Source organism: Impatiens glandulifera, unplaced genomic scaffold (assembly GCF_907164915.1).
Source record: "Impatiens glandulifera unplaced genomic scaffold, dImpGla2.1, whole genome shotgun sequence".
Classification (NCBI taxonomy): Eukaryota; Viridiplantae; Streptophyta; class Magnoliopsida; order Ericales; family Balsaminaceae; genus Impatiens; species Impatiens glandulifera.
In genome coordinates, this window is record NW_025919456.1 from 100,124 (window position 1) to 120,354 (window position 20,231).

Genomic DNA, 20,231 nt, shown 5'->3' on the forward strand with positions numbered 1-20,231 from the left:
AAACCTATTTCAAATATTTTTACGAAAAAATGACAATTCATAAATCAAACTCAATTCCAAATTCAACAAAAATCTAAAATTATAATACAAAATCTCAAATCAAAGCGTATGTTAATCACTAATTGAGGGATGAGTGGGAATCCTAGACATGACCATCTCTAAAGCCTCTTGTTGTGCGCGCACCTGCGCCTCTAAAGCCTCTTTTTGTGCACGCACCTCTGCTTGGATATCGTTCATTCTTTGCTCATGTGCCTCATTTTGTGCTTCCTGATTTGCGCACAGCATCTCCACCTCTTCTCGCAGGATCATGTTCTCCTCCATCAGCGTTTGTTGTGACACACGTGAGTTGATGTTAGAGGAAGAACTTCCCATTTGATCGGGTTTGAAGTGAGTGAGACATATTCCCGATCCCATCCTAGTCACCCTCTCGTGTCCCTGTCGACCCAAAGTAGACTCAAACACCTTGAGCGATGACATATTAGGGTTTGCTTCGAGCCGCCCACGCATCACAGTCTACAATCATTTACAACATTAATGTTAGTAATTTTAAACTTAGACATCCAAACTAAAATGACAGAAATGATAACAATTACGACGACTTGCTGAACTAGTGGAGAAGGCGCGATAATGGGATCATCGACAGTCGCTCTCCTAGTGTGTGTTTGTAGGAAGAACTCTACTTGACTAGGGGGTGTCCCATCTCCCTCTCTTGTACAAATAACATACATATATCATATGTTAGATATTATGTAAATTAAATATTTTTACTAAAAATTACCATATCTCGTTCTTTCTACAAAAATGGTTTGTTGTCAGTGTGGTGGGGGTACATCAATTTCTTTCTGTTGTCAGCGTTGGTCTTACTTTTTTTCTACAATTATAAGATAGTAGTTGTTAGTTAATAGTCGAAAAATACATATAATGAAATATAAATGATTATGTATTATACCTTAAATTCAGGCGTGAAGTAGTGATTGTCAAGAAAATAATTCCAATCTTCGTAATAAAACCCCCGAGGAGGGTTTATTCTGATTCTTTCCTCGTCATTAATATACTGGTCGATGTAAGTCCACTTGTTCTCATATCTCCACCTATCCCATGCCTTATTTTCTTGTGCCATCGTCTTATCTTTATAGGCTTCAATAGGAATGTTTGTTGAACTCTCGAAAGGATCCTAAAATATAACAACATATTTTAGGATTGTGAAACTTTCAAATTATAAGATAACACGTTAAAAAATATATAACTCACAGAGATAGACGGTCATATGTGGTTCAATTGGGATTGGGAGAGATCAGACCAATTTTTGAGATGATGTGGCACCAACTCGTCTTTCCGGACAACGCTGCCAATATGGAGAGACCAACGGGTGTTATCGCATATAGGCCTTCCATCCAAGTCCCTGAACTCCAACATCATCTTCTCTCTAGTTCTCATTCTTGCAAGAATCGTATTTTTGTTCTTCCCTCGTCCCCTTCTCGATGAAGACGCTACTGCAAAATAACATTAAAATGATATTTGTTAAAAATTTATATAATGATTTAAATATCACGTATAAGTTATTATTAATACATGCAGTCTCGGGAACGAAAGAATCCTCCCTTGAGTGTTAGACTCCTCGGGAATGGTGGAATCTGGATCATCTAGTCTCTCAATATCATGAAACTCGGATCCCATAAAATGCATAGGATACGATCTCGGAGGTCATCCAAATGTCTCGATAGTCTTCGCTCTCGAAGCACGTCCAACTCATTCGATAGTGCTTGTTAATTAGTACCCCGTTCAGGTGGCATGATGTCTTTTAAAAATAAAGTTAAAATTATAAATAAGTAATCATATTGGACACACACAAATAAAACTTGTTTAAATGTTCGAATAACAAGGATTTATCTTTGTGGCAATTTTTTATATCCGCAAACATAGATCAAAATAACCTAAATTAATCAACCAAAATCAAACAACCTAAATTAATCAAATAAAATCAAACAACCTAAATTAATCAACAACCTAAATCATTCAATAATAAAAACATAAATCAAATATCTAAACCTACCAAACTAAACCTAAATCAAACAACCTACATCAATCAACCAAAATCAAACAACCTAAATCAAACAACCTAAATCAATCAACCTAGCTAAATTAATCAACCAAAATCAAACCACCTAAATTAATTAACCAAAATAAACAACTTAAATCAAGAAACTTAAATCTATCAATAAATCAACATATCTAACTTATCAAACCTACATCACTAATCTAAACATATCTAACAAGTATCTAAACTATTAACCTACGAGAATAGATCAAGTTCAGGCAACACATTCATAAGACCCATCAACATATATGATAAACTAGAACTTCTGAAACTAAGTAGTTGTAATATTCTCCAAGTTGAATCAATCTCATACCATTTATTCTTTCCATGAAGAATAAACAATGCAACAAATATGTGAAATATTAAGAACGGATGTGTATTGAATCATTTCGAGATGGCCTCAAGTAGACAATGAACTAGTCTAAAAAGATATTACTAATCAATAATCAAGAAGAAGCACGGTAACAGTATCAGAAAACAAAGAACTCTATTAGAAAACAAAAAACATAAATTAACTCTGGTCTCCATTTAACCCTAGACACGCCCATTACTTTCTCTGCAAGTAAAAAAAAAAATGATTCATTGTATTTTTATCATGAAGATGACATCAAGTGAGAGGAACAAGCAACATAAGGTAATGAAATGTTTTACTTGGAGAATTTCGCAAAAACTGTACCAAATTAAATCGAAAGAAATTCTTTGAACGATGGACGAACAGATAATTGGAGATTCAACGAACTAATAGTCCTTCCTCCAGCTCTCTCTACCTCTCCCTCACAAAGGAAGGGGAAGAAGATCGACGTTAGAAAAGGAACGACAACGGCAAATTCGGTGAAGAGGGATTTCGGAAACGACGGAATCGGTGAAAAGGAAAAGAAGAAGGGAAAAAAAGAAGTTTCAGTTTTATATTAAAAAGATATTAACCACGAAGTTATTATTAACGTCGACTTTAGGAGGAAAACCGTGATTAATAAAAAACACATTAACCACGTCTTTACCTAACGCCGTGATTAATAATGTGAACCAAGAAACATTTCATTTTCTAGTAGGTTCACATTATTAATCACGACATTAGGGTAAAACCGTGGTTAATAAATAATCACATTAACCACGGTTAACCCTAACGCCGTGGTTAATAATGTGAACATTTTATTTTCCAGTAAGTTCACATTATTAACCATGACTTTAGGTAAAGTCGTGGTTAATGTTATTATTTATTAACCATGGTTTTACCCTAACATTGTGGTTAATAATGTGATCGTTTCGTTTTCTAGTAGGTTCACATTATTAACCACGGCGTTAGGTAAAACTGTGGTTAATAAATAATCACATTTACCACGGTTTTACCTAACGCCGTGGTTAATGTGTTTTGGTGTTAGCATATTAACCACGACATTACCTATTGTCGTGGTTAATAATGTTTGATTAAAGAAATATTATCTTGTTAAATATGTGTTTTACAAATAAAAATCAATCTTCAAACTTGTAACACCACATTCTCTCAAATTTTCTAACTACTTAGAGGTGGTCTTCAACAAACTCCCCCAAGAATTGGTCAAGGAAGTTAGAATGGGCTTGGACTTAAGTTTTTTTTAACCTAATCTTTAACCAATCCTATAAATACCCGCCCTAAATGTGAACCAAGAAAATGTTTCATTTAAAGAGGCTTTCTTTTCAATGGCCGAAATCTAAAGCCACCTCTCCACCCTAAATGGTTACATCTTATGAATCAACAAAAAATCATCGAACAAGATTGCATAATGATTTGAAGAAAATCAGTAGTTTAGGAGAAGTGGTTTTATCAATAGACAACCAGACTCTTCTTCGAAATCTCTATCTTGAATTAATCATTATAACTAATTAAATATGATAGAAATATGGAAGAAGAGATTGATGATCATTGATTTTTTTTGTACGGAACGTGTTAAGTGACTGCAGGAATTGGTTTCTCCTTTCGATCTTCAACCAATGAGCTTCTAACCAATATACAACCGTGTCCGTTCTTAGATATCTTCAATTTTCTTTTAACAAATTGAAGAATATCTCAAAAGAACATGGATTGCATATTGGTTTGAAGGAAATCGATAGTTTATTAGAATATATCTCAAATTTCTTATAGAGAGAAATGAAGGCATTCTATTTATAGGCCTCGGAAATGATTTGCAAAGATTATTAGTTACGGCATTTGGCGGTGGGTCATTAATAGTTTGAATATTTACTATTAAGGACGTCGTTATTATAAAGCCGTGGTTTATAAATAGTTTATTAGTCACGGCTTTATAATAATGCCGTCATTATTAATCAATAATCTGGAATTTGTTAGTAGACTATTGTTAAGGACGGCGTTATCATAAAGCCCTGGTTAAAAAATAGTTTATTAACAACGACATTATGATAACGCCGTCCTTAATAATCAATATTAAGGAATTTGAAGGTGAACGATTATTAGGGACGGCGTTATCATAATGCTGTGATTAATAAACTTTTTATTAACCACGACATTATGCTATCGTCGTGGTTATTAATTTTTTCTAAAAAAGGCGGGGAATGCGCGAAAAATATGACTTTTAGTCACGGCGTTCATCATAAAACCGTGATTAATAATAATGGCGAGAGTGTGGTGGGAAAGTCAAAACATTAGCCACGACGAATACAATGAAAGTCGTGGTTAATAATATTTATTAGTGTCGGCGTTACATGGCCGACACTAATAAATATTATTAACCACGGCGAATCGATCGCCGACACTAATAAATATTATTGACCAAGGCGAACACGGTTAATATTGGCTGTTAAAAATACTATTTTTATTAGTGTAATAATTTGTTAAAAAGACAATTTAAAAAAAAAACAAAAACATTAAAGGAAAACTAACATCAAACAAGACTTAGGTAAAGAAATATCTAATTAATAGTCTTATTCAGTAACTTCATGATTAAAATATCATTCTTATATTCTCTAATATAATCCTTATTTTTAGACCATTTTATGTCCCAATATATCTTAAATTCGATTAGATTTATCATTTCAATTCTGAGTACATAAACAAATTAAACATATCACATGGTTAACTCGATCACTCGATCACTCAATCATCTTCATCGCCATCATGTCCGTCGTCATCACCAATATGATTGTTATCTTCATCGTCTCCACTTCCAAAACCATCATTCATGCTGTCTCGATGAGAACCATGACCTTCTCCAAAAGCCCTAATATGATCCTTCAAGGATCTCTTATGCTTGAAATCAGACCCACAAATGCAAAACCAAAGCTTGCCACAGTTCTTCTCATGTGTCCTCCAATCGCCTTTGACTGCGAAGGGCTTGCTGCACTTGCGGCATGCGAATGGCTTAGTGCCGTGTTTTCGCTTGAAGTGGGTCTGTAGGGTTCTGAAATCCTTTAGGGGCCTTGACCTAGGATGGTCTATGTTGTTTTTGCAACCCTCAATACAACAATAACATGGGAGTCTCATAATTGAGGATGCTGGTTTTGACCCTTTTAGTGATTCTGGACCCTTTCTGAATTGAGATCCATGCCCCCACATGTGCATCTAAAGAAATATATATATATATAAAATATAAGATGTGTTAGAAACCATTAGGTCATGATGTTTAGAGAAAATAAAATGTTGAATTTTGATTTAGTTTTATAAATAGAGAGATCGATGACCTAGGGTTAGGTTTGAATTCTTTCAAAAATATATAGTACACAACTCAAAGTGGATATATTTAGATATTGTTAGCCAAACATCAATAAATTTATAGTGTTTATTATTATTTACCCTCTTACCTTTCATTCTCAAATTTATAGAAAAAGACTTTTAATTTTTTAACAGATAATTATTGTTTTTCAATATTATTTGAAAAAGTGAGAAACATTTTATTTACTCTAGAGGTAGTTTGGTTTGATTAATTTTTTTTTTTTTAACTTTTAACTCGACTTTTTTATCACTGATTATTCAATTCATCAACAAAAATATATTTACTTTATTTTTTATTTTTATAAAATGTAAATATAAAATAATATTATAATAACTAAAACTCTTAAAACTCAAAGTAACATATCTTTTTCATTAAACATTTTTTTCCCGTAAAAACCCTTAAATAACCAAAATATCAAACAAGCTAGCTCTAAGGGAATGGAGATTTATGTTTTTCATGGGTGAAACAACCAAATACAAGTATTAATTTTGTGACATGTTTTTGCCACAAGTTTAACCAAGATTAAACAACAATAAGCATCAAAATCATAAGACAATGGAAAAACCAAAACCAAGAAATATCAAGAAAACCCAAAAAGTTGTTAAACTCTAAGACCAACCTAATCAAAAGAACTAGCTAAAAAACAGTTAATTAATTACCTACCTGCATATTATTGTAGCGATTGAATGACTTATGACAAACCGAGCAAGAGAACTGGGCAGGACCAACAAGGATCTGAGCGGGCGTAGGAATCCAAAATTGAGCTTCGGAAACAGAATCAACTATGTCGACATTGTTAGTAGTACTAGAGAAAGGGCTGCTTAAAGTGAGAGCAACGGTTACACTTTCATGGTCATGGCTGAAATCAAAAGTAGGGTTTTGATCATCATAATAATGATTAGTTTGAGGAGGAGGAGGAGGAGGAAGAGGGTTGAGTCTAGAGGTTGAAGAAGGGTGATGCTGGCCTGGTGGGCGAAGAGAAAGAATGGTGCTTGAGTCTTCAAAATGATCTTCATCTAAGTAATGATCCTCTTCTAAATTACATGCGCTCTCACTTGTGGATATGTATGTGATGAATGAGTGATTTTGCATGATTTTAATTAATATATGAACTCTAGCAGCTAGCTAGTATTCAATCTTATCTAGCTAGAGAGAGTGGGGAGGGGGTTTGGGTATTTTGTTGAGGAGGTATATATAATAGAAGTTTGGGGGTGTCCTAAGCCAAAAAATTAATATTTATTTTTATGTTAAATTGACTATGCATAATAATTTGTTTACTATCTTTTTTTTAACTTAATTTAGTTAGTTAAATGTTATAAAAACAATATTTAAGTGTAGGGTTTTAACTTTATTAATGCACTCTTTTTTATTTCTTGGCCCTAGGTGTCGCCTAGCTCGCCTTAACCTAGGGTCGGCCATGAGTAGTTGACAGAACCAATAAATACCTATCTTTGCTAGTTAGGTAAAAAAAATCTTAGTCTCATTATTTAATATCTTATTATGTTACATTATGAGATTAATTGATAGATGAAAGGTTGTAACTTTTTTGATCTTGTCTTGTCTTATATAGTTTTTTGTTTTGTGTAGTCTAGAAATGATGTATCATTGTTTTTTGTTTTGTGTAGTCTAGAAAGGATGTATCATTGTTTTTTGAAACATTCTATGCTTATAATTATTTAGGAATAACTCATATATATCTTAACTTGAATTCAATGCTTTGTTAAAATTTTAAATTTTCATTTATAGTTATAGTAAATATATAAATTACTAAAATATATTTTATGAATAAAAATAAAAGACAGATAATAGAGAGAGAGACTAAATTCAACTAGCACATTTTTTTAAGCAATTTTTTTCCCACAATTAAATGAGAATTTCACATATACTAGGAACCAAAGAAAAATATTTGAATTTTTTAATGTTCTTACATATATATTTAGTTGTCATGTTTTAAGTTTCTTCCATCCAATATAGTTCATATATATCCTTGTTTTACATTGTAAATTTGTAATGGATATTTACTTTGGATTTATTTTGGGATATGTACATGCGTTTTGAGTGTGAGCAATAATTACCTCGATATTTAAGATATTTTAAGCGAAAATGATTATATAGATAATTTCATAAAATGAAAATCCTTGGGTAAAATTAAATGAAAAATTTAGAAATGATAGATCTAGGTCGATGACCTAGCTTGTTTCTTTAATTAATTGTGTCTGTGAAAAGGATAGTGGTGGTGGTGATGTTGGTGAATATGGAGATGTTGCAGGGGGTAAAAATGACAGAGATGTCTGTCTTGCAGTTGCAGGGTGAAAATGATAGACATGTTCATAATACATACAAAACTTTTTCTCAACTTTTTTAAACTTTTTTTTTTTTTTTTTTTTTTTCATGTTTATTACAAAACCTTTAATGTAATGGACGTCCCCATGAAAGAGATGTACGTGCAGACACTTGATCATGTTAATACTTCTCTCTCCCTCTCTCTAGTCTGATCATTATATCACTTTTTCATTGATATACATATGTATACATAAAATTCCAATTTTACTTACTTTTTCTGTCTCAATATCAATGAAATTTGTATTTTTTTTTAAGAAAAATAAGTCATTTATTGATGAGATCTTTCATCAATTAAACTATGTTTCTTTCTTTCTCTTTCTCTTTAGTTGATTGGACAGGTTTCATGGATCTCTCATAACTCACTTGAAGAAACCCTAACAACATGAAAAGATTAACATTATTTACTACTTTAGTAAATATATATCTGCCACTAATTAACATTAAGAGCTGGTTTAATCTTGGGTTTTTTTGGGTTAGAATAAAAAATTATTTGACTTATTTTTTAAATTAATTTTTTTAAGTTTAATCATTCATTTAAACAGAGGGGATAGAAAGATGAGAAAAAATATATTAAATAAGAGTATTTTGATATTTGAATGGATAAAAAGAGTGATGTGATATATGAAGTGAAAAAGAGAAAATATTATATTTTAGGTAAAAATTCAAAAACAATTCAATATCAAACTTCTCGCTAGAAAAGTCTAGAAACTATTGTTTTGAGTTTGTTTGACATTGGTTTTATGAGGGTTAGGTTTGAGGTTTTGTCTAAAAAATATTTGTTTTTTTTATGAAAGATTATTTGGGTTTTTAATTTGTTAGAATTATTATATTTTAAATTTAAACTTTATTAAAATAAAATAAGGGGATTTTAGTTAATGAAATAAATGATTTAATTATTAAAATGATATCGATATGGAGATATAAAAAAAAAATAGTTAAAATTTCAAAAACATCCCAAAAAAACCCATATCAAACTAGCTCTAATGTAATGTAATAGCTGCATGCAAATAAAATAAAAGTAAGTTTGATTCGATTTATTCATTAATTGTTTGATATCATTATTAAGTGCAATTTTATTTGTTAATCTTTGTGATGATAGTTAGGTTTGATTTTTAGCTTATTTTGTAAATGTGACTTATTTGTGTCCCAATCAAACTAGACCTTATATACTTAGCTTGTTCTCTTGCATTTTCAGTACTCTTTTATTTTAAATAAAAAAGTAGAGGAAACTTTTTTTTTTTTTTTTAAATCATAATTATTTTTATATAAATTTACTTTTTTTAAAAAAAAGTTTAAGTAATTATATAAATATTTTTAAAATGTAAATATAATTAAATGGTCAAGATAGTGAAAATGTATTTAAAAATCACAGTAATACGTCGCTAAATGATTTTGTTGCATATTATTCGCCGCTAATAGCGTTGAAAATCTATTATAATAATACCGGCGCATATAGCTCAAGCGCCGCTAAAATATTTTTATAAGCTACATACTTTTAGTTTGCCTAGGCCTAATTAAATATTTTCGTTAAACTAGTTTTGTGCGGTTGGATTTTTTTTAAATAATAATTTTTTTTATCCATTCACCTAAAATACTAAAATAAATATCCTCTATATAATTTAAAAATTATAACATTTCATTAAATATTAATAAGTTTTACAAAAATTTATATAAAAAAACTCATTTTTTACAAATTACTGTGGAACAAATTTAGCCTCAAGAGTTGCAGAGAAGAAAAGTCTAGTTCAAGGCTTACAGGCTTATGATAATTAAATACTAATTGGGCCTGACCCTAGGAAAACAGGCCCATTATGAACAGAAGACTTACTAGCAATCCAATAAAATCCATTTAACTCTTCTAAATTAATTGACATATCTCATTTATTAAATGTACACTTCACTAGCTTTGCCTCACCATTTTCTTCATTTCATGTGACAATTTTTTTGTAAATGGTTCTATTGAAACAGTTGAATATACTATTCTTGGTTGCTAGAAGAATATGACTTTATAATTACAATTCTCATCTTTTCCCTTTAAATTATATAGTTGAGGGTTGATCCTCGTGATCGGAAGAATGCAATAATTCTCGATCTTTATTTAAATATTTATGTAGTCTAATGGAATGAGTTTTTAGTATAACTCTATGGTGAGCGGTGGATTAGTCGTGCATTCAATTTGGCAAAGGAATTAACGTAATCGATTAAGACGATGAGTAACTGTGATTCAAAACCTCTAGATGATATCAAATAAAACTTTCTCCCTCGAGACTCATTTAAATTCAATTGTGATGCAATCATTTATCGTGTTTCAAAAATTGCTTTTGCAGCTACAGTAAAAAATGTTCATATCGCAGTATCAAAACAAATTCATCTTATAAAAGTTGGAATCATAAAACCAATTCATGCTAAGGCTATTACATGATTGGATAAGGTTATAGTAACCTTCAACTTGGATATAAACAACACTATATTTTAGACCTATTCAAACACCCTTTTTAAGATTGTTTTAAATATTCAAACTTTATCTACACATTTTTTATTTTGTGTCAATAGTAGAGACAATAAATTAGTCAACACAATTACAAGTTTATAATTAAACTTAAACAATTAGAATTAGAAGATTGTGTAAAGTTATTCATAACATTAGTCATTTTCAATATCAATAAAATATAAATTTGTTTCTCAAAAATAAAAATTGGTATCATTTGATAATATTTTATTTATATTTTTTCCTTCTTAAAATTTTCTTAATAATAATTTATCACTACATAAACCAATAAATTACAAACGACAATAAGAGCCCGATATCCCGACATATTTAATGTCCTAGGATGAAGCCCGTAATATGAGCCCGCCCTAATTAATTAATTGAGTATGTTCGCGAGTTATATGTTTAACTACGAGAACCTAAACCCGAAATTTCGTTTGAAGATTTATGTGCGTGTTTAGTGGCCTCTACCTCTTATAATTTGAGGGCAACCAATACCAATGACAATTGTTGAATTATTGAAGATGAGAAATAGAGACTGGATCATCTTCTCCGATGGAAGAGATTGATTCATCGATTTAATTTCACACGATTATGGAGGTATGGACTGAAAGAAACAAACGATTACCCCTGTAGAAACTAAGTACTTTCCAAATATGAGAAGCGTTACTTTGAAAAAAAGGGAAACACACTAGTAATATAACTAGTCTTCTCTTCCATATTTCTCTCTCTCAAATAACTAAATCAATTTCCTTTCTTTCAAATTATCGAGAGATCGAGAGTGTCCGACTCTCTCCTGTTGTTTCTCTTATAGGGTTTTTGAGTAATTCAATTTCATCGCTTCATGGCGGAAAAGCAGCTCATTGTAGCCGTAGAAGGCACAGCCGCTATGGGACCTTACTGGCAAACAACTCTCACCGATTACCTTGAGAAGATTATCAAGTAATCAATCCTTTTACTTTTCCTCTTTCTTTCTTTCTATGCGCGTACATAAATACATGTTCTTACTTTGAGTTGACTCCTGTATAAGTTAGTCGTGTCGTTCCTTGCGTTAAACTCTCAACACCAGTTTTGGGTTGTCATTAGATTAAGTGATCTTTGATTTTTTCAAAAAAAAAACAATGATCTTTGATCAGCTTATGTGAACATTAATTGTTAGGGTTTCTGATCAAACTTGTGAATTTTGACCGTATTGATGGTTGGATTAGATAACAGTTCATATGGGTTTACCATTCCAGCACGATTTTGAATGTGATTTTGTTACAGTAACCTATGAATCTTAAGTTCTTCCCAGTCTGACAAATGAAGAACATGCTACAATCGATTTCTGACAGTTTGAGGAACAATTGAGCTATGTTAAACTGAAATTAATGATGTAAGGGATTTACCATGTAGAACTTGAAAAATGCCCTTCTGGGTTATTTATTAATGTACAATTGAGATACTATGGGCTAAAGCTCGCGGTTGAACTCAAGCCAAAATTCGATTTTGAGGAAATTCAAATCCCCCAAACAACTCCTTGTATCTTTTGGTTGAACAGTAATGGAAGTAGGGGATTGATGTGTGTTCATTATTTGTTGCATAAATATTTCAATTATTATATTTCCATTTCTGTTTTGATTGTTTTCTTCACATATTCATCTCTTAAAATGACTGATTTAGGGGTTAATTTATTTGGATGGTTATTTCCTTGAACTTGACTTGGAGAAAATTGTTCTAATCAACATCATTGTACTAATTAAATTATTTATCTCATGTTTCTGTTCTTTACTTTGTACAGGGCTTTTTGTGGCAGTGAGATGACAGGGCAGGTATATAATATATTAAGCTTAATTTTCCGTTTCTGTATTAATATCTTCTTTTTTAATTTCATATAAGGTCCTGGATATGAGAGATTTTAGGATTATTATGTAATCATTGCTTTCTTGTACATATGTCATTCGCCAATGAAATTTCTGAATAATAATGTTGGCCAGCAAGAACATGTAAAACCAACAAATCTGTCCGAATTGCTATAAGGTTCGGAAATAAAGGTTATATTAGAAATTGCCAATAAATTTTTAAATTTGCTTCATTCTAATGCTGGTTACTCACTTCCTCTTGGACCGAATTTTGTTACTTTCTGAAGTTCTATTTACATTTTGTTTCAATGAATTTGGTGTCAATGAGTGCTACAAGATAGAGTAACTGAGTGCCATGAACATTGTTTTCATCTGAATAAATTTGTTAGATAATTATAACAAAGTAAAAACATGGTAAAGAGAGGAAATCTGGAACAGCTGTGGATTGAAATAACGTGTTCTAAAGAATACAGAAAGTGAAGATTATGTTGCCTTACCTTTCAATTGGTGCTAACAATCTCATCACTTCATATTATTCATCATTTGCTGATTATGGTGCCCTTGTGTTTATGCAGAAGCCTAATGCTCATAATGCCGAACTGTCTTTGGTTATGTTTACTTCTAATGGTACTTGCACAGGTACAGTTTTCTTCTATGATCAGATAGATTTATACAAACTGAACCCGTTTTTTTTCGTTTTTTTTTATTTACCTTGAAGGTTAAGTCTTCTGATGACATGTTACTTTGCCTAATGAGGTTTTCTCTTCCTGAATTTTCATTTTCACTGCAGCTTGCCTAGTACAAAGGAGTGGGTGGACAAGAGATGTTGATATTTTCTTATCGTGGCTATCCTCACTAGGTTTCAGTGGTGGTGGATTTAATGATGCTGCTGTCACTGAAGGACTCGCTGAAGCCCTTACGGTGCTTATAATTATTACTGTTTTTTTACATTTTTGCTCAATTTTGTTATGTCTTCATATATGTTTGTGCAGTCAATATTTCTTGATGTTGATTCTATTAATTTTCTACCCTAAAAGAAAACAATATGTTAAGATTTTAGAACACAAATAAGGTTGAAAAACTATTTTTTTTTTCTTTCTATTTACTGTTTTTGTCTTTACTAAGGGCCTTGTTTCATAAGTATGTAAATTGTAGGTTCATGATTTCCACTCTATCAGTTGAAAGCATTAATCTGCTATTTATGGTCCTAATAGTAGTCACTCACTACTCACTAGGCATAAACATAATTGCAGATTAACGAATAAACATCTTATTTAAGCATCACATCTCATAACATTTTCCATCTGCTTGTCGACAATCAGTTTAGCTTGTATATGAAGATAAGTTAACCAATTCCAGTTTGACATCAAATTTGGTGGTTTTGAAAGATTAAAGAATCTCATCTCATGACTTACAAAATATTTGCATATTGGGAAAAGTGATCCTTGACAGGCCTACAAGAAAACTGTGCTTAAGTAGGCTTTGGGATATTAATAAATCAGTCTCTTTGGCACACAGGCATTTTATGCACCATTATAATGTTTGTTTTCATGTTTACATGTTAAACACAGTTTTTAACTTTATTGAATGCATCATTCAGATGTTCCCTTCTGTTAGCGGAATCCAGAATCAACCAAATGGTGAAGGGAAAAAACATTGTATTCTCATCGCAGCAAGTAATCCTAATCCCTTGCCCACACCAATTTATCGACTACAGCTACAGAATTTGGAGCAGGGTGGTGAAGCTGATAATCAGTCAGAAAATCATCTTGCTGATGCTGAGACAGTTGCCAAATTGTTTGCTCAGGTATATTTGGGTTCTGGGATAAATTGAAGGTAGTATAATTTGGATGGAAAGCATTGAAGAAAGAAAGGATACTGAAAAAGATTGAAGGGTTGAATATTTTATGTGGAGAATATATGTTAATAGTTTCCCTAATATATTCCCTTTCAATGGATCGCTAACACCATATTCTTTTTATGCAGTGTTCTATTTCTCTCTCAGTGATTTGCCCAAAGCTGAATCCAAAGTACAGGTCTATTTATAATGCGGTAAAGCTCTTCACATTGTCTATTGCCCCTGTATGTACATGATTTTGTAGGTTCACGTGGACTGATCTGTTTTGCTCGAAAGCCAGACAACATGGACTGATATTTTCCTTCTATTACTTCAAATATCTGTCTGAAATCAAATATTGCCTCAGATCCTCTCCAATCTCCATGCACTTAAGTCTAAGAAATATTTTCAGATTTATCAAAGAAGCACCACTTTATTATTTATGGTGTTACCAAATGACCAAAATGCTGCTTATATCTGTTTTTCAGTTGAAAAAGAATCCTAGCTCAATGACCAATTCCTACCGTTTTAGGTTCTGTTTGAGATTATTCTTGAATGAAAATTGATGTCTTCCATGCTCTTAATTGGATGCCTATTTAACTGTATCATCATATGCTTTATCATTTCTTAGACTGTAGTTTCACAAATTCATCTTTATGTGGCTTTCCTTGCATGGTTTTTTATAGTGAGGTATAATGGCCTTATTTGTCTTCAGTATACTCCTTTGATTTCACATAAAGATCTTACATACATCAACAACCAATTGTTGTTTCTCATCATAATCTGTAAGTTCAAACACTGTCTATAATTCATTTCTTAGTTCTGTTTCACACATTATACAAAAATATTGAAATCTTTTTATGTTAGTAAAGGTGTAGCTTTTAAAGAAATGGTGTTGACCACAAGACTTCCATTATGCATATTTAATTTTACTTGTTCAACAATTAAGATTCGCCACATACCTTTTAGTTTTTTATATTCATTTAACCAAGCACAGTAATAAGTTAGAAATTCACTCATCTATCTCTTTTCTTGGAAAAAGTAATTCTTTTTATTCTGAAGATACATCTTTCCTAAAAAAAAAATCCAATTGGTTCTGGTGATTTGTATCTTTACTATCCCTAATCTTGCAGGGAAAGGGCAATCCACGAGCAGCTGATCTGTCCATAGATAATGCTAAAAACCCATATTTTCTTGTTCTGATATCTGAGAACTTTATGGAGGCCCGCTCCGCTTTAAGTCGACCTGGAGTTGCATGTATATCTTCAAGCCAAAGTCCTGTAAAGATGGATATGCCTTCTGTTGCTCCTGTTTCTGGACTACCACCAACTTCTATTTCATCAGGAGGTTAGAGTGCTGAGCTCATCCTTATCTACCTTTTTCCAATCTTTGATTGCTACTGGCAATTAAACACTGTTTGATGATTATAAATGATCTAGTAACTAGCTTTTCAAGTTTTAGATCGTATTATGTTTGTTTTTGTTCAAAATATGAAATCTTACATGCGTTAGATGTTTGTGTGAGAAGACATTTCAAGAATTAACAATATATCTTCCCCTGATACCAGTGTATTAGGCTTTTGCCGTTAAGCCTTCAATTGGAGCATAAGGGTGCGTTTGATAATTAGTGTTGATGCTTAATTTTAAGTACTTGAAATGTAAGTTGGTTGAGAAAATGTGGAACTAATGTCGGGAAAGTTCTTAAAGACTATTTTACCCTTATAGTGACAATTTGATTAAATTTTAAGGGTAGAGTTGTCTTTTGTACACTCTAACTATATTACCGAGTTGTGTCGACTATTCATAGTTTTTGGCTTAATTTGAGCTCAATCTAAATAGTTAAGTCATTTCAAATAGTAGTTATTTAATGAACTTTTAATTATTTAGTAAAGGTTATATGGTTTCCTGCTGTATTGGTAATGGGGCTACATGTAATCAATAACAGAGAATTTTTTACTTGCTGTTTCAAGTGATTTAGATATACATTCATAACATTTTTGCTTATCAATCTGAAGCACCAAAGTATAAATGTAAACATGTTCAAAGATTAGTCTTGCGACAGAAATACTTTATGAATCAGGAATATATTTCACTTTGTTAATTATTCAGATGAATTCATTACTAATAAAATTGGATTTGACTTCCAAATTTCAGCTCTAATGAATGGCTCCATTATGAAGCGACAGCCAATCTCCACAGGGAGTATGCCTCCTGCAACTGTTAAAGTTGTAAGACTCTCATATCAGCCTTCAAAATTCTTCTTCTATTTTCTTGTAAAACAAAATATTAACTATGTTACAGCGTGCATATTATGGAGCCATTTTATCAGCTTACATGCATATTTGTCCAGGAACCCAAAACAGTGAACCCAATGGTTTCAGGGCCTTCTTTCCCACACAACACTCAATCTGCTTCTCGGGCTTCATCTCAAGGAATTCCAAACTTACAAACATCTTCTCCAATATCTGTTTCTCAAGAAATGCTTTCAAATACTGAAAACATGCAAGACATGAAACCTACGGTCGTGAATGCTACTTCGCAGCGTCCTGTTCCACCTCCTGCAGCGAATATTAATATTCTTAACAATCTCTCTCAAGCTAGACAAGTGATGAACTCTAATTTGACTGGAGGAAATTCTATAGGACTCCAATCCATGGGTGGAACTTCAATGGCCATGCATATGTCAAATATGATATCCAGTGGAATGGCATCTTCTGTGCCTGCTTCTCAAACAATATTACCTTCTGCACAATCTGGTATGACGGGAATCAGTGTATCTGGGACTCTATCAGGAACTACACAAGTAGCACCTAACCCTAATCCTACTTTATTCTCCTCCTCAACTTCTAATATACCTGGCAATACAAACACTGGCATGTCACAACCCTTGGGTAATCTCCAAGGAGGTGTTAATATAGGTCAACCTGTGGTGGGAATGAACCAAGTAAATCTTTCAGGAGCTCAGATGGTAACTAATGGAACTGGCATCAACCAGAACATTATGAATACCCTTGGTCCAGCTAGTATATCATCTGGAACTGGCACAATGATGTCTACTTCTGGAATGGCTCTACAAGTAGAATCAGTGGGGCAGTCTGTTGGAGCAAGCAATAATACTCCAAATATGTCTTCTTCACAGCAGACTTTTGCTTCCATGCAGACACCGCAAGCAAAGTACGTGCGAGTTTGGGAGGTACGATTCTAAGGTTATTTTTTAATTTGGTATTCCCTCTAAGAACTACACACATGAAATTGCAACTTGATCCTTTGTTCTTCACCATAAATTGATGCACATTTTTTTTTTTCCTTTTTTGGGGAAAAATGCACATTTTCATGCTTTCTTTCATTAGGCTGGTGTCTTAGGTGGTATTTTCATGTGTGTATTTTTTAGATGGGACATCAGTCTGTTCAATGGACATACCTTGGTTGTTTGTTATGCTGTGTCTTTGAATGTTTTACCTATGGTGTTCCCAAATTATCAATGGAAACCTGACTTAGTCTGAAAGTCATGATATTTGAACACTGTCCCTGTCTATTATTTTATGTAACTTGAATTTAAGAATATATGGTTTCCAATGGTGTTAATGTTTGTGTACTTCTACTGCAGGGAAATTTATCTGGACAGAGACAAGGCCAGCCTGTGTTCATCACCAGATTGGAGGTATGTCCTTCAATAATCTTATAATGATCTAGATTGAGGAACTCATAGAGTTTATGAATATGGCAGGGTTACAGGAATTCATCGGCTTCTGAAACGTAAGTTGTTACGGCGTTAGTACCAATTTTCAAGTTTTTGTCTACAATTCTATTAGTTACAATTTCGAGATTCAAATTTTATTTTGACTTTAAGGTCTTTAGTGAAATGACTGAACTATCTAGATTCAACTCAAATTAATCTAAAATTTTATGCATACATCAGTAAGCTATGATTGTCTTTAACTCAATAATCTAGTAATAGTGTCTAAATGACAATTTTATCCCCTGAAAATTAATCATACATCATTATAAGTTAAACTAGTTTTTAGCTACTTTTCCGACATTAATTACATATTTTATCAAATCACTTACATAAGTACTTAAAATTTAAATATTTTTTAATTGGTTTATTTTTCATCAACTTAACCCATTCGGCACTTAAATTTCAGTACTCACCATTCTGCTGGTATAAATATATACATATAGGAAGAGGTTGTACCAAACATAGAAGCCCTTAATATTTAGTTTTTCAAACGCAGCCTTAGCCTCGTTGTTTCTTGAAACATTACATTCATTCCATTCTATAATATATCTATCAAAACATGGAAACTGTTTTATAGTCATTTGCAAGATTGTTTATTTAAGTTGTTTATTTTCTTGAGCATCATATGTTCTTGTGCATCTCCTCCAATGTTCTTTATTATGTACTTACAGGCTTGCTGCAAATTGGCCGCAGACAATGCAGATAGTACGACTTATATCACAGGATCATATGAACAACAAGTAATATCTTACCAAGAAAAAAAAATTGTTTTCTTTGGGGGTGCCATTAATCATCATCCTTCTGATGTTTCTGTCCAATTTCAGGCAATATGTTGGGAAGGCTGATTTTCTAGTTTTCAGGGCAATGAATCAACATGGGTTTCTTGGACAATTGCAGGAGAAGAAACTAGTAAGTTATATATTATAACTAGTTCATTATATAACTCAAGCTGGTTATTGAGCCTTTAGTAGAGCTGGAGTGAAACTTTGTGTCACTTAGGCCTTGTTATCATGATCTGGCTTATTTTCGAATAACCTTTTTTTAATGTAGTTTATAGAAAATCAGGTTATTTGGTGGATAAAAAGACATTAGAGGTATAAATATATAATGAAATTTTTTAAAAGATGAAGAAGAGGGTGTTTTGGTTGATGATTTGAATGATGTGATTGATGACTAGATTGTTTAGTGTTTTGGTTATTTGAAAATAATCCAAATAACTCACATTAAACATTAAATGAATGTGAAAATTTTCATCTTGCAAGTTGTATACATTTTTTAACTGGATTTCATTTAACGGAAATATGAACTCATCTCCTACTGATTACGAGTATAAAACTTCAGTGTGCAGTCATTCAGCTACCATCACAGACACTGTTATTGTCCGTCTCTGACAAAGCCTGCCGCCTAATTGGGATGCTTTTTCCAGGGGTAAGTTGATTTTGGATTTTCACTGTTAACACTTTGATTGAATTGGGAGGTCTAAACACGTTTTTATAGGATATGGTGGTATTTAAGCCACAAATACCGAGCCAACAACAACAACAGCACCAGCAAATGCAACAAGGGCAAACACAACACATGCAGCAACAACAACAACTTCTTCCCCAAATGCAACAACAACAAGCTATTTCCCAAATGCAGCAACAAATGCAACAACAACAACAACAACAATCTTTGACTCAAATGCAACCGCAACAACAACAACAACAGACCTCAATTCCTCAGCAACAACAAATGGTTGGGACAGGAATGAATCAAGCTTATGTTCAGAGTGGCCCTGGCAGGTCATCCCTAATTCCTCAAGGACAAACTTCATCTGGAGCAACTAGTATGCCTGGTACTGGTTTCCTTAATTGAATTTCCTCTTTTCTTTGGGCTGGGACTTTGAAGAATAAAATCTAGTGTAAAATGATGATGATTGCATACTTGATTTACACATGTTTAATTATGATTTGAAAAAATATTAATTATAAAAGTTTCTTTTTTTGCTATCATTAGTTACAACATTATTGCACTAATGACAGTGTTAATGCATGCAATTAAAGAGGGAAGACTCCTGTTTAGTTAGTTCTTGAGATTCAAGCCATCAAAAGTGGTCATGTGAAAAAAGACTTGTTAAAAAGATTAATGTATTAACGTGGTTAGATTATGCTTCTCTCTAGTAGAATTCATCACAATGTAT

General features: G+C 32.3%; 2 protein-coding genes across 3 annotated transcripts; one reads left to right on the forward strand and one right to left on the reverse strand.

Moving 5' to 3' along the window:
* Positions 1-5,186: 5,186 nt before the first annotated feature.
* On the reverse strand, positions 5,187-6,894 carry LOC124917965 (zinc finger protein WIP6-like). Its single transcript, XM_047458231.1, has 2 exons — positions 6,466-6,894; positions 5,187-5,651 (listed from the first exon to the last, which is right to left on the reverse strand). The coding sequence occupies exons 1-2, from the start codon at positions 6,892-6,894 to the stop codon at positions 5,187-5,189; spliced, it is 894 nt and encodes a 297-aa protein (XP_047314187.1).
* A 4,229-nt stretch (positions 6,895-11,123) lies between these two features.
* Positions 11,124-20,035, forward strand: LOC124917955 (mediator of RNA polymerase II transcription subunit 25-like). Of its 2 annotated transcripts, none has more exons than XM_047458220.1 (16): positions 11,124-11,233; positions 11,448-11,575; positions 12,414-12,444; positions 13,050-13,113; positions 13,265-13,395; positions 14,075-14,281; positions 14,461-14,526; positions 15,445-15,658; positions 16,465-16,538; positions 16,661-17,503; positions 17,918-17,971; positions 18,038-18,066; positions 18,721-18,789; positions 18,874-18,958; positions 19,391-19,477; positions 19,547-20,035. In XM_047458220.1, the coding sequence occupies exons 2-16, from the start codon at positions 11,478-11,480 to the stop codon at positions 19,904-19,906; spliced, it is 2,412 nt and encodes an 803-aa protein (XP_047314176.1). In that variant the 5' UTR covers positions 11,124-11,233; positions 11,448-11,477; the 3' UTR covers positions 19,907-20,035. The 2 variants fall into 2 exon arrangements, with proteins under 2 accessions (XP_047314176.1, XP_047314177.1); XM_047458221.1 differs by lacking the exon at positions 11,124-11,233 and adding an exon at positions 11,309-11,327.
* Positions 20,036-20,231: the final 196 nt, after the last annotated feature.